At 41.6% G+C, this 14,525-nt stretch overlaps 1 protein-coding gene across 3 annotated transcripts in view; it reads right to left on the bottom strand.

Annotated features, from left to right (window-relative positions):
• The window catches only part of LeuRS-m (Leucyl-tRNA synthetase, mitochondrial), a 49,654-nt gene that overhangs the window by 25,117 nt on the left and 10,012 nt on the right, over nt 1-14,525 (bottom strand). For 2 of the 3 annotated variants that reach the window (XM_089580572.1, XM_089580573.1), the window contains exons 4-8: nt 12,349-12,440; nt 10,699-10,759; nt 10,495-10,584; nt 5,565-5,708; nt 4,253-4,610 (exon numbers count right to left, since the gene is read on the bottom strand). In XM_089580572.1, coding sequence (XP_089436698.1) covers nt 4,253-4,610; nt 5,565-5,708; nt 10,495-10,584; nt 10,699-10,759; nt 12,349-12,440 — 745 coding nt within the window. Of the gene's footprint in view, nt 1-4,252; nt 4,611-5,564; nt 5,709-10,494; nt 10,585-10,698; nt 10,760-12,278; nt 12,441-14,525 lie in introns of those variants that run through there. The other variant, XM_089580574.1, reaches the window with a different exon arrangement.

Raw genomic sequence — 14,525 nt, 5'->3', positions numbered from 1 at the left:
TTTCACATGACTAACTTCCTGTCTTTCTTTCAAGTGTGTGGCATCCCTGTTAGCCAAACCAAAGCATCTTTCATGTGTGTGCTTTGATGTTCATCTTCAATTCTCAAATTTATCTAAGGCCATTTCTGCTTGAGATGCACTTCCGAAGGGTATCATCAAGGAAGATAACACGACCGAATTCAGATATACAATACGAGGTCTACGTATTAATATGCGCAATGAGTGCAGCGTTAAGTGCTGTTACTTTTCCTCTGAAATCGTTAAAGGGACATTAAATATGATTTTATACATTGTGTATATAGTACTTAGAAAACTGGAATTTTGGCACGTTTAAGCCACAATCAGTGTGCTTAGCGCAAGCTGTGGCTAATTCTTTTCTGCAAAAAATTATTTTCAATTATGCAGTTTGTGTAATTACAGTTCATGCAAAGCAGAAGGTGATGTCACTCATGATTCCACTCTGCCACCATTGATAAGCAAGGTTATCGTGGTAATCATTATGACAGCTGCGAGCTGTGCCCACCAAAGCCTCCAGCTTGATTTGGCTGTATAATGTTCACATGAGCTGATGTGAGGAAATTATGACAACAGCAGATAAAGAACTACTCGTGAAAAAATATTGCAAAAAATCGCCACGGTGATAGCAGTACATTTGGTAAAAAAACATAAGGATGTCAACAAATGGTTAGCAAGATGACATATGTCAGGGCGCTATACCACACAATATCAGAGTTGAGTCGCGTGCTGTCTTCTATTTCCCTACATCTTATTAACAGATAAGGGCTCTGAAGCTTGGTCAAATGATCACCTGGGTAGCTTACTTTACAACATGCAGTCATAAGTGAAATTCACTTATGTTAGCTGGTAGGTTCTGTGCCTGCCAGTATGTGTCCCTGTGTGGTCCCTATCAAGAGGGCTGTCAACACATAACAATATGCAATGAAGGCAACTGCCCAAATAATATTGTGAGAAACATGACCCTTCATTTTGTGTGATAAAAGGTATGTGGAATGTGCTTAGTTTTGCCTGTTGGCTTTGCATTAGACTACCATGTCAAATTCATGTGCAGTGTGCACAGAACTTGTGTGCCAACAAATGAATTGCAAAAATATTTCAGTTTAGCTGAGCTCCAAGTAAATGGATTAATACTCACACTTTTACAACTCTATGAATTCCCTATGAATTCCATGATAACACTTAACTAAAACATGCACACAATTATATAATATGCCTCACAGTCTTGTACATCCTAGGCTACCATACAGGATTACTAACCTAAGACACATTCTCAGTAGCAACCCAGGATTGCAAGATTTTACTCAATAAACAATTGCACAACATAATTACAAATTTATATATCTTACACACAAAACGTTCAGTGCTAAATTTAAATTTACGCTCCTTGAACATCTTATTCTCCATCATGAACAGAAATACTGGCAAAACCAATAATTATCTCATATATAAAAAGACCTGCAAATACACCCACAAAACTAGGTGCAACTGCTGCAGAAATGCATTCCCACCTATTGTACCAATTACAACTGCTTCCTCCTTCTTCATTTAAGCTCACCCAGATAACATCAAATCATAACTTCTTCCTCTTGTTCTAGTGTTTTCCGGCAAAAAGATGCGACAGATCATCTTATGAAAGCTCCCACAGAAGCCCATATATTCTAGTGAGACACACTTTCTTCCCCTCCTTCCAAGCTCACTTGGATAATGCAGATGACCTAGCCTCCTACTTATGCAGCCACACATGTAGTGCACACAGTTGGCAATTTTTACAATCTAGTGATGTGCCTCAATTGGTCCACTATGGTGGCATTAAGGAGGACTGCTTCTGTGGCTAGCCACAGCAGAGTCGTGCTTGTTTTTAAGTTACACAATTTACTCAAGCTTCTTCGCTAATGGTGGCACCTCTTATGGGTGAAACAGACTTTCGATGGCTGGTATTTGAAACCATCTGGCACATACCGGAGCAGTAGACTGCTGACAAGTGCTTTGGAGATAAACTACTCTCCCCATGACGTAGACAATAAAGGCTTGGATAGCAGGTATATGACGAAACTGAACACTTAATTTTAGGCGTTTAGCCCTAAAGGTAAGCGAGGCCCAATGATTGTCAAGGTACTCGCACAGTAAACACGCAAGCTAAAAAAAAACCTAAAAAAAAAACCACACACTGTCACTTATAAAGCCATGCCTGTTGGATTTTATTTGTACCCATGAATATTATTCACCCTGACAGACTATAAACACTGGTATACATTTCTAATCATATGCATGGGTGGAAAAAAGAATATTAAGGTCGCCTATTTCCACGCACTGTTTCCAAGGAGCACTGATGCCCTGTGCTAGGGTTTTTTTTTTTTTTTTCAGGCAGAGGACTGAAGCCTTGCAATAAATGTAAGGCCAATATCATAAAATTGCTTAAGTCTGGTTCTATTCAATTTGTACCATCTGTCCGACTGAGTAACTGAGCCCAGTGACAGCAAAAAGAATCAGAAATGAAATTTGAATGCAATCATTACATCATCCCTCTGTGATTAACAAAGCCCCACATAACCATACACGCATGGCATAATGAAGGCTGTCACTAGTAAGAAAGTCATGTACAAAACCGTTTGTGCTTAAAATGCGCCCATTAGTCATCTATGCACAGCGATGTTTGTAGCAAGCAGCACCTTGTCATGCACAAGCAAGCTTGGCACATGACAAGAACACTGTGGCCACAGTGCACCACAGTGCAAGATAAATTTTTACTTGCTACAGGTAGACATAGGCTACCAGGATGCTGTATGGGGAGGCTCTGGGATAATCCTGAGCATCTAGGATCCTTTTAACCTACAGCAAAATGTCAGTTCACAACAGTTTTTTACATCTTGCATACATTGTTTTGTGGTCTCCGTGGTTGAAATTGAACCAAAAGCCTTGTGTTCACAGTGTAAAAGCATGTTAGTAACGAGTCACCATGGTGCCTGCGACCAGACAAAAAAAAAAATGTATGCAAGAGAACCACTCAGCAGTTGAGTTGACAACAGAAGTGCTATGTAAACTCTGCTTTGACAGTACCCCACACAAGTGTAAACAGACAAGGTGCTGGTGTCACCTGCTGGCCATTTTGCAGAAGTCGGGAACCAATTTTTAAAAATGAAAATTGTTTTTTTGGGAAAGGAAATGGCGCAGTATCTGCCTCACATATCTCGGTGGACACCCAAACCACGCCGTACCGGAAGGGATAGAGGAGGGACTGAGAGAAAAAAGGAAGGAAGAGGTGCCCTAGCGGAGGGCTCAGGAGTAATTTCGACCACCTGGGGACCTTTAATGTGCACTGACACCGCACAGTACACGGGCGCCTTTTGCGCTTCGACTCCATTGAAACGCAACCGCCGCGCTCAGGTTCGAATCCAGGTACTCTGGCTCAGTAGCCGAGCGCCCTAACCACTGAGCCACCGCGGGAACCAAGGTCATTATTTTTTGATCAGGTCATGAGTTGGTATGACTACTCATCTATCTGTTTATATCAATGCTGAGTGTTTCTCTGAAGTCTCAGTACAGTACGTGCTTACCCATATGGCTGGTTAAGGCTAGTTCGTCAACTGTGATGGCGCTGTGAAAAGCAAAGACACTGCTCAGTGCTACACTGATAACGAACCTGATTATTAAACAAGACTTTGGCCAAAGCAATCTATGTTTAGGCAGTTTGTGGCATGCCACCTCATTTCAATAAAAGTCCTGCAAGTGTTCCATTACAGTGTGGAAACTTCCTGTTCCCAATGCTCTCCGTGTCACTGGCTCCAGACAACTCACACCACACTTAGCAGCCCTTCTACCTCGCTAACATACAAGCAACCATATAAGAGCAGTTATAAAATTAATTGTTGCCTCGAAACTCTAACAAGGTATGAATGTGCCGGCAAACCACTTGAGCAACAGACCAAATGAATTGGTTCTCCATGCACCAATCCTCTGAGAACTAGTTTGTGCCACTGCTGCACCACAGTGTTGATTACGTAAAAACTGCCAATACATGGCAATGTATAAAATGCATGGTTATAAAGACACGGGTGGTCGTGATCACTATTGAGGCGAGCCTGGACCTGGATTACCCAATGCTCGTGAGCTCTCCAAAGTGGACGCAAAGTTGGTTCCGCGACAATCTGGCATGCAAGCCCTGGAAGGCACTTCTGCTTATGTAACATCGGCTCCATGTCAAGCTGTCAGCCAGCGACTGCCACACTGGACTCACCCAAATGGCAACTGGTAGCCCGAGGAAACTCAAACTTGCTGGACACAAGTAGTGGGACCTTCTTTCCTGAGATGGGGTTGAGTGCATAATAACTTCTCTTTTCTGCAGCACCATCAGAGCCACTTGCAATGGACAGTGCCAGACTATGGTCCGGAGAGAGGGCCACAAATGTCACAGCACCCAAGAATTCAGGCTGCTCAGTCCATACACGCAGCAGATCTGAATGAGGTGCTCCACTGCTGTCGATGACATTCCACTCAAATGAAAAGCCTGTACATTCTCCAATCCAGCCACGCTGAAGGGGACCAACGTCATCCCAGTCGTTGCGCTCCGAGTCACAAAGGCCCGAGAGGAGGTCCTGACAGCAGGCAGGGCATTGGAAGGTGAAAGCAAGATTTCTAACTTAAAGGGACAAAACAACCCCAGTCTTTTAGCTTCAAGCTCATGCACACACAGACAAAAAAATAGGCTTCACAGTTCACTATAATATATACTGTACCTAAAGCTGCTGTTTCCAAGTGGATTCTGTAAGTCAGCAACTTGCAGAACTAAATTTAACCAATTTTCTTCCTCCAGGCTATATGGCAAAAGCTTATCTAGGTATTCATACAGAGAACACATGTGCTGAGATTTACAGCATGAAGCTTGTCTTATTGTTACACACATTACACAAGCACACATTCCTCTGCACAATGGTGCATTCTGCAATTTTTGTCTTCTTGTGCAAAAGGTAATCACAGACACTTATAAACACTGCTTCAAAATATGGTAGTATCAGTACCAGGATGCCCATCAACCTTTGGCTGTACAGCCAAAACTAATTGATAGCAGGACATGCGAGTTACAAAAAGTTGAATTTCCTTGTGGCCTTAGAATGCAGTCTGGAACAGACAGGTGCATTGTGCACTTGCTTGTAAAGTACCCCAGCAGGTTCTTCAATTCTCCTCTATCCTTCAAGGCCTTGCTGTCAGGTGAGCAGACTGCAACTCTTACTACCACTTTCACACAAGCACACACCTACTTGAACACAGCTTGTCAAACAACTTTTGCAACTTACACAATTTTATTTCACCATAGATCTAAGAAAAAAAAAAATCTAACCTCCACACAAGTCAACCTTTTGTTTTGACCTGCAATTTTACTGGAAAGCATTCACTTATGATCACTCTCTTGGCTGCAGCTTTTTCTCAGAAATTTTAAAACTTTACCCATCTTGCAAACTGGCACAGAATGAGAATGTGAAGCAAGTACTGCCCTGGCTTACAGCACAAAATGCAAAAAGATGAGCTAATTAAATAAGCAGAAAAGTTACCTTGGAAAGATAGGTAGTACGAATAAACCATTGTCGAAGGTTTTTCTTTTCCACCACAGCACCTGAACGCCAAGAGCGACCCTCAGCATCCACCTGCTCATCTGCCAGCACTGTCTTGTCTACAGGATCCCAGTGAACCACCGCCTGTATAGGCACACACAACACAAGTGGACTTTGCCCAGGGCAACATGAAAAAAGAGCACCAAATTTCATCACCTAGCCATGCCTCAATTCTTCACAACATAGCTTCCCACTTATCAGACTCCCTTGCAAGCCAAATTGAGTGTTTCAAACTTTGCAAGCTAATAGCTCTAATAGTCGCTTCATTTCAAAATAGAAAACTAGTGCTGAAGGGCCCTTCATTCATAGTATGAAGAACCTATAGTTGACTTTCAGAGCATGCTGTAGGTGGATAGCTGATCTTTGGCTTTAGATGGTTTGATCAGCTACACTGGTCCAAGAAGGGGTAGAGTCTTACATTTGTGGGCTTGGTAATAATGGTGCCATAATGGAGTAAAATAATGCCAGGCCACCCTAGAATGTGCCCTATGTTTAGAGATCCATGGTAGTGAATGCATTTAAGAGGTGGATGTGAAGCATCTAAAGGATTTGAATAACCATTGATAAAATGGTCAGTGCAGCTCCAGTCTTTCATCAGGCCCATCTTGAAGAAAATATTTTCACTTCATCATGATGACAACATTCAACTACCATTCCCCATTCTCAGTGCTACACAACAGCATTACTGCCCACTTCATTACAGAATCACTTGCAAGCCATAATAATTTTCAAACTTCGCAAGCCAATAACTATTAGCACAATGAATGCTACACCTTTATTCTTTCTTCAGGTCACTTGAAGTAAAATAGGGATCCATCAGGACAACTCTGCTAAGCCTAATTCTCCAATACCATACCATACACCCGTGATATTTCTGCCAGATGACCATGAATAATTCCAATCAAAGGATGCCATCTTGAAAGATTATCAAAACATAGAAGACATTCACTGGTTATTCACTAGTTGGCTGATGTTACTAATATTTCATTCATTTTTGAAGTGCTTGACTAGGCAAAATGAAAACAGTCAATGAAACTAACAAAGTCCATAAATTTAAATGCGTTTCCCATAGCTGATGAAACTCAATTTAAAGTAATCCAAACCTAACTATAATGCTCCAACCCTGAACTTTATTTTAATGCAGCACAATGCTTAAGCCAGCATGTCTCATGATCCAAAATGACAACAATTAAATGACAAAGCAGCAATTACAATTCAGTTTTTTCATGCCTCACGTGGCTTATACTGAACATTAGTGCCACAGTTATCACGAGGCTGGCAAAACTGAAACCAAAAGAGCACGATGCATTGTTTAAGGGAATCCCCAAGATGGAGCAGATTTGTAATAATGGAGTAATTAGTCATTAGCATTCACCAAATCACAGCCATATGGTTACAAAGGAAAGCTAAACAGCTTTCACAGGAACTTGATAGTTGTTGTCCTAATCCGGGGTTCGAACCTGGGACCACTGCCTCACCGGAGCAGTCACTCTACCAATTGACGAACTTTTTTTGTTCAGCTACAAAGTTTCTACGAAAGCTGTTTAAGTTTCTTTTGTAGCCAGATAGATGAGCTTTGGTGGATGCTAATGAGTAATCACTCCCTTATTACAAATCAACTCCACCTTGGGAGATACCCCTACACATTGCACCAACACCATTCCAACTTTGAGTTATTGATCAATTCGCTCTCGCCTTATCATAAGCTAGCGATCCCAGTTAGCTCAATTGGTAGAGAGACTGCTCCGATGAGCGGTGGTCCCAGGTTCGAACCTTGGATTAGGATGAATTTTTCTTCAACTACAAAGTTTCTGTAAAACTCTTTAGCTTCCCTTTGTAGCACTACGGCTGCGCTCAGGTGGATGTCAATGATTAATTACTCCCTTATCGTGAAACACAATGAAAAATTATTTAGCGATCGTTGATGATCCATGTATACTAATGGCTTTTATACCATTATAAGCAAGAAAACATGCAACCAAAATATGGTGTCTTTAGTCCGTTAACTAGCTAAGCGTTCTACTTGGCTGTTTGCAACAAAAGAGTTTACTGTGTAATTTATACAAGTTTTTATTGTTGTGAAATAAATCAATTCTTTCTATTTGCAATATGTAATGAGAAGCAATTATTTTTGTTAGGAGTTATGCTATGTAGCAGACGAAATGATTATGATAAAGGGGAACTGAAGTGGTTTTAAAACTTAATGAGCTTAAAGGGGTCGAAACAGTGAAACATACATGTAAAGCATGCGAAGTCTTTATGTGCTCGCATTTTAAACAGTGATATAATCGCCGAATAAAGACGTGACGGTGTTCAGCCTTCTTCGCAGCACACAGCACCGGCCAAACGGCGCAATGAAAACGGAATACACAGCGGCGCTACATTTCCAATGACGATATGTTTGTTTGATGAAAGAAAGCCAACGTGATCGAAGGTAAATCCCATAAAGCACTGTTTGGCAGCATCGGAAGATACATGGCAGGATGTGGGCCAAGGCAAAAGAACTCTGAATTTTCAGCAACAATGAAGTCATCATTGAGCTTATTTCTACGCCCTTCTCCAATGCAGTTCTCAGATGCCTGAAGATAGTCATGGCTTTAATCAGCAAGTACATGATCAATGTAAATTCTAGCGCAAAAAATACTTGGCATGCTTTACATGGGGGCTTCATATATTCGAATTCTAGAATCTCATCCAGTTATCAGAAAACCATTCCATCTCCCCTTTAACCCTTCAGAGGGGCTCTGAAAGGGGCTCTAATAAAGTTGCAGTAAGCCTGGGATGTTAAAGGACGCCACTTCATGAATATTGTCCTGCAAGAATTTTTTTTAATGCGCCTAGTAGAAGCCGAGTTAGCTGTAGTCAAAATTTGAATTTCAGAGTCTTCGCACTTTTCCCTCTCCTCTCATCACTTTTTGCATGCTGGAAGGTCAGCGCTCCTCCGTCGACCCCATCGCTGAGGGCAGCGCTTCCTGACCTGCCGGAGCTACGAGGCTTACTGGCCGTGGCCACGGTAGCTGCCTGATGTCTGAAAGAATCTAACCAGTAGCCATCTCTGAATTGGTATACGCAGGTGCGAGCAACTGAAGAGGGTGCGAGCATGAAGTCACCGGAAAGGGGCTAGCCAACTTTTGCATGTGACTGTGGGTTCTCTGCTGCATGTAAAAGTGTATTATTTGGCTCAGCTGTTCATGACAACACAATACAATGATTGAGCGAGTTGATGTGCTCTCCACGGAAGGTGTTTCAGAGCCCCTTTAAGGCACTTTGCAAACAACTGTGCACATTACGAACTCAAAGCTCTTTCTCACAGTGTGCTCTAGCTAGCAGAAATTTCTTCGCTTCAGGCAATTTTAGCATCCATCACATTGTAAATAGGATGCTTTCTATGCCAGCTAGCGAAAGTTGAAAAAAATATTTCACAATACAGTGGGGTTGGTAGCACGTCTTCCATCGTTTTCATGCCAAAAGTTTTGCCACCAGAACTAAAAATGACATTCTTTTTTTTTGGATTTCTCACATCATGAGCGCCTTCGAAATAAAAAATTATTTTATGATCCCTAGGATGATTTCATAAATCCTGGTGTTTTAATATTAGTGTACAACTATTTCGACAGTTTGTAAGAAAGGCCGCTGCGGTGGCTCAGTGGTTATGGCGCTAGGCTGCTGACTCGAAAGACGTGGGTTCGATCCCGGCTGCGGCGGTAGAATTTCGATGGGGGCGAAATTCTAGAGGCCCGTGTACTGTGCGATGTCAGTGCACGTTAAAGAACCCCAGGCGGTCGAAATTTCCGGAGCCTTTCACTATGGCATCCCTCACAGCCTGAGTCGCTTTGGGATGTCTGAGTAGCTTTGGAGTCGCTTTCAAGCTTTTTCAGGCGCTTTGTACACAATTGCGTATGCAGCAAACTTGCAGCTTTTTCTGAGAAACTGGTGCACTTAGCAGGGATTTCATTATTTCAGTCAAATTGAGCACCCTTCTTGTTGTAAATTAGTTGTTTTTTTTTGTAGCATGTCGCGAATGCAGTAAATAATATTTCACATGACAGTGAGCTAGGTAGCCCTTTGTCCAGTGTTTTTGTGCAGGCAGGTTTTGCCGCGAGTGAAAACATCAGTTGTTTTTCCTCAGTTTCGAGCGTAATATGCATCTTTGAAATACAAAGTGATTCCATGATCTCTAGGGTGCTTACTTGACACACGAGAACATTTCGATGGTACTATTTCTAACAAATCTGACACTGTACGGAATTCTCCACATCATTGTAAAAACTTAACTGCTGGTCTTTCAAGCTCTAAAACTAACGAATTTCCTTTATTGAGGCCTGGTGAAAAAATAGGTGAAAAAATAATTGATTTCAGTCAAAACAAAAAATGGCGCCTGAAAGGGCTAAACCACCATAAACCAAACCAAGTTTGTAAGAAATTTTTTATGTGCTTTTAAAAAATTGACCACTGGTGCTTTCTGTTGGAAAACCACTGAACTGGCTTTCTTGAGGTGTGAATATGCTACTTAGGCCAAAAAATTTTAGTTTCGAATCAAAATTATAAATGAAGCCTGAAAGGGTTTCGGTAATGGGATGTAATAAAAAATTTCTGAAAGATGAGTTACCGTAATTAAGAAGGCATTCAATATCGTTATATAGGCTCCTTTCCAGATATAATAGGAAGACTGACACTAACTAGGCAGAGTAAAGGTTTGCACAGACACAGTTGCAGCTCAATGTGCTATGTCTGAAGATCCACTCCCAAGTTTGTGTGCCTTCTGCTTCCTTCCTTCCTACTCTTCAATCTATTTTCCTCCTCTTCATCACCACTGTCACACCCACAGAAGCAAGCAACATGAATAATGCTACACAGAAATGAACATTACACTTTTTTGGTAAACGAGTCCTTTTTCGTAAAGCTTTAGAAACAGGTACTGGGTCCATTTGTAATAACCTGGATCACACGTTGAGAGCTCCTGCAAAAAAAGAAAAACCGTGTATAGCTGTGATATGCATTACTAATATGTGCCCTCAACTTTATGACAAAGTAATAGCATTGACTATGCCTTCTTGTGATATTGCTTACTTACCCGGCTCCAGTCAAAGTTGAAGTTTAAGTCTTTAAGCTGCTTTTTCATTGACTCTATGTTCCTGAAGAAAAAAAAAAAAAGAGAGAGAGAGAAGCACACCTACAACTTATACAAATGCACACATATGGAAGGTCTTGCATTACACCAAGTGAGAATTTCTAAACAAATTCCCAACACTCCTCCTCAGTCATTAACAGGGATTACAATTTACTTTTCATATAGTAGCTCAAGGCTAAATGCGACTGCAATACTGTTCTGGCTTTTGAACAATAGCAATTCCATTCTCGCTATGACAAAAAGTATGGACACATGAACCAAGTTCCACACTGACCTACAATACTTTGAGCCCCAATATGCCATTCCTACAGAAGTTAACAGAAATGAGATATGATTTCAAGCAAAAGATTTTTATTCTCAATTTCTGTTTAAAAATACATGTGTACTGTGCTCTGAAATTTTACAGAATGAAAGTAATATGCAAGTGCAATGAAGTCAACTGTATATATATAAAAGAAATCAGCATCATGCTGTCCATCCTAAATGATGACATATGCCAGTGCTGCAATATTCAAGTGGCTTTTGCACACTCAATTCTGTTCTGACTAAAACAAAAAATAACAAAACATGAACACATTTCCATAGTGACTCATGGAGATGTACAATACATTTTGAGCCCCATTATGCTATTCCTAGAGAATAGTCAGTGGAACTGAGAAAAGGGCACGAGCAAAAGGTTTTGTTGCAAAATTCAGTGTGATTGTGCAACATTTGTACTCCTGTCGCACACACTGTGGGATGAATCCAATGAACTGTCGGGACAAAAGTTTCCAGGATGCACCGAAAGTCAGTCTTGGTCCTTAGGTGAGATGCCTGCTGCACACCATATACCTATTCAACCAACCCAAATGCGTGAAGGCAAGTCTGACTCAACTCCACAAGTGTGGCGGCCTCAAACCGCTGAAAACAGAGCTAGGCAGATTATTTGCTGTTTGTGTGTTCTGCACACTTTTGTCCCTGACAGTATGTGTACCCTATGTGACCACAGCGGAGACATGGCATACAGCAGTGCAGTTACCACTTGTTGGTTTTGTGATCAAAAATGTTGGCAAGAACTTATGCTACCTTTCCCAAGTCCACACAAACAAACTAACACAGCCATTCCCGCAATGCTGTCACCTCATTCACACCTCAGGCACGTGGGCCTGAGAATGTCTGCAGCAGACTAGAATGAACCTGGCTGCCTATAAAATAATTCAGCACTACACGACCCATCCTCAAAAGCACCATATGCCACTGCACTTTTAAAATGTTCCTCGTCAATAAGTTATCACTCACAACTGACCACAACCTTGAGTGCATCTATAATGTGAATATAAGTGCTGAAACCATGAACTAGGTTAAGAAGCATAATTCCTGTGGCGTCCCCATTGCATTACAAGATTGTCCACATCTGCCACGTTGAAGTTACTTAAGAACGGCTATGTGCTTAAGAGCACTAAAGTGCATGAGTAAACATTCTCGTGGAGCACAATTACTATCTGACATAAACCTTTCTCTAACATATATTTACCAATACCTACATAAACAGGTACATGTGGAGTCACTCAGAATTTCATATTAACAAACGTCTTCAGAGAAGAAAATGCCCACTTTTCTGTCCATGCTCTGGGATTTTCATTCCTCTCCACAGCTGCATTCTCGGCTGGCAAGCCAAAGCTGTCCCAGCCCATAGGATGGATAACCTGCATTGAAGAAGCAGCAAAACATTCCTTTATTCACTCATTTATATTACCTTCTGTGCAATGGCGCAAGCATCATGATCAACAGCGACACATTACACTATTCAGGCAAAGGCAAAAAAGCAACAAATCTGCCAATGAATCTAACAATGCTCCATTCTTAAACTGAAGCAGACTCACAAAAGATCCATAATAATAATAAAAAAAAAAATGTTTATGAAACAAGTTCTGGCAAGATTTTACTATTGCCCATTCTTTGACAATCCGTATTACCATAAGCATATCAAGCACGAAAGAAGCCCATAGAAGTGGGCCAAAATTCTGCAACCTATCAGGCACAAATTCTACCCAGTCACACCTATATGCATGAGCATTAAAATATATTTAGCCACATTTCATGACCGCACATGCCTCTGAGTGCTGCACTACAATGACTTACCTTTTTCTCTTAGAGGGACACAAAGGATACACTGAAATTGGTCTGTAATGATATATTACAGCACTCTAATGCCAAAGAGCCCACTCTCACTGAAAAAGGAGATTTTATAATAAAATAGAGGAGCTGCTATCACCGGCAGATTTCGCAAGCAAATTGCATGTGGTGACACCGAAATATGGGTGCAGATCCCAGAGGCTATGCTACACTGCCATATACTTCAAAACGCATGCAACCAGCCCTTCTCAGTGTAGACATCACAAGTTCAAATCTAGTGGAAGGAAAATTTTTAAAATCCAATTTTCTCAGCCATAAATGGGTCTTTGCTGCCGAAAAAAAAAAAAAACGCTTACATACCCAGAATGAGATAGAGAATCAACTGTTACAGGGAAAAATTCAATGAAGTAGCCTTCTTCGTCCGTTTAAATTGTTTTGGGGAATATCTTAAATGGACTGTGCTCAACCAGACCATCACACGCGTGTGACCTGTACATATGTTAATATGTAAATAGACTTATTACAGTGTACCTCTCCCCCTGTCCTTTCTACTATCCCCTCACTCCTTTCATTTCACTTCTACACACTGCCTGCTATCTTTTATTTCCGCTGCCCCAGCTCAGGTGCTTCCAGCAGCGATAGCAGATGCCAGGACAAGCAAAAACCTTTTCCTTCCATTTATTATGTCATTAAAACCACTTACTACTACTACTTCTTAAATGGCCTACAAAGGCGCCATTCACATATACAATAAGCTGCATGTTTGCCTTGACATATGCCACAACACTTTTTGCTATAGTACTAGTTTTCTCACATTCAAACTCCCCAAGCAGATTGTCTGCATTTCTGGCAGTTGAAGCATCTTCTCGGGTTTGGAATATAGGGACCAACTTTACAGTGGATGAATTCTGCTTTCACAGCATCTGGAAGACGGGACCTTTCAAATGTTAGGACGATATGGAGTGTCACTACCTCTTCACCGTTCCACCTTATGGTGATGCGGCGAAGGACAATGACACCTTGATCTCGGAAGCCTTCCAGGAGATCCGACTGTTTCGCAGATCAGATCTCATTCTGATATGACACCTTGTACTGTGTTTAGATTGCTGTGGGGGATGATGGTCACAAGAAGGTGAGCAAACTGCTTTTGCCTAAGAAAGATGTTGGAGTGATATTTCTGGGACACTTCAACAAGAAGGTCACCAGATGGAAGTTTTTTACTTTGTAGTTTTTCCCTATCATTTTCTCCAGGGTTCTAGCAATAACGAAAACAGACATTTCAACAACTGGGTCATTATCTGCCAGAGAGTGGATAACCAAGAAATGAGGAAGGTGGTCACAGTCAGGTCGGGTATTGGTGGAGCTTTCATCGGTGCGGTTCCTTTTCAGCGACTGATCAGGTTTTTTTAGAAGAAGTACTCATGCAATATGGATATGCTGACGGTTCCTAAAATGGTGCCTGTGGATCGCTGTCTTATTCACAGGAAGGTCCCGGAGCCCCCCGACTGGTAAACAGACGGGGAGCCTGTCGGCCGGAGCTTGACCATGGCCCCGACCGCCACCGTTCATGGTTTCTGCCCTCCACCTTAAAACCTATCGCCACAGTTCAGATGACAGCTTCGGTATGGGGGCTAAGGGTCCGTGGTGGCGCCTTG

The sequence above is a fragment of the Amblyomma mixtum genome, chromosome 3 (assembly GCF_055824585.1).
Source record: "Amblyomma mixtum isolate Tamu chromosome 3, ASM5582458v1, whole genome shotgun sequence".
In the NCBI taxonomy this organism is placed as follows: Eukaryota; Metazoa; Arthropoda; class Arachnida; order Ixodida; family Ixodidae; genus Amblyomma; species Amblyomma mixtum.
Note: the sequence above shows the minus strand (reverse complement) of the source record. Positions and strands in the feature narration are given on the sequence as shown.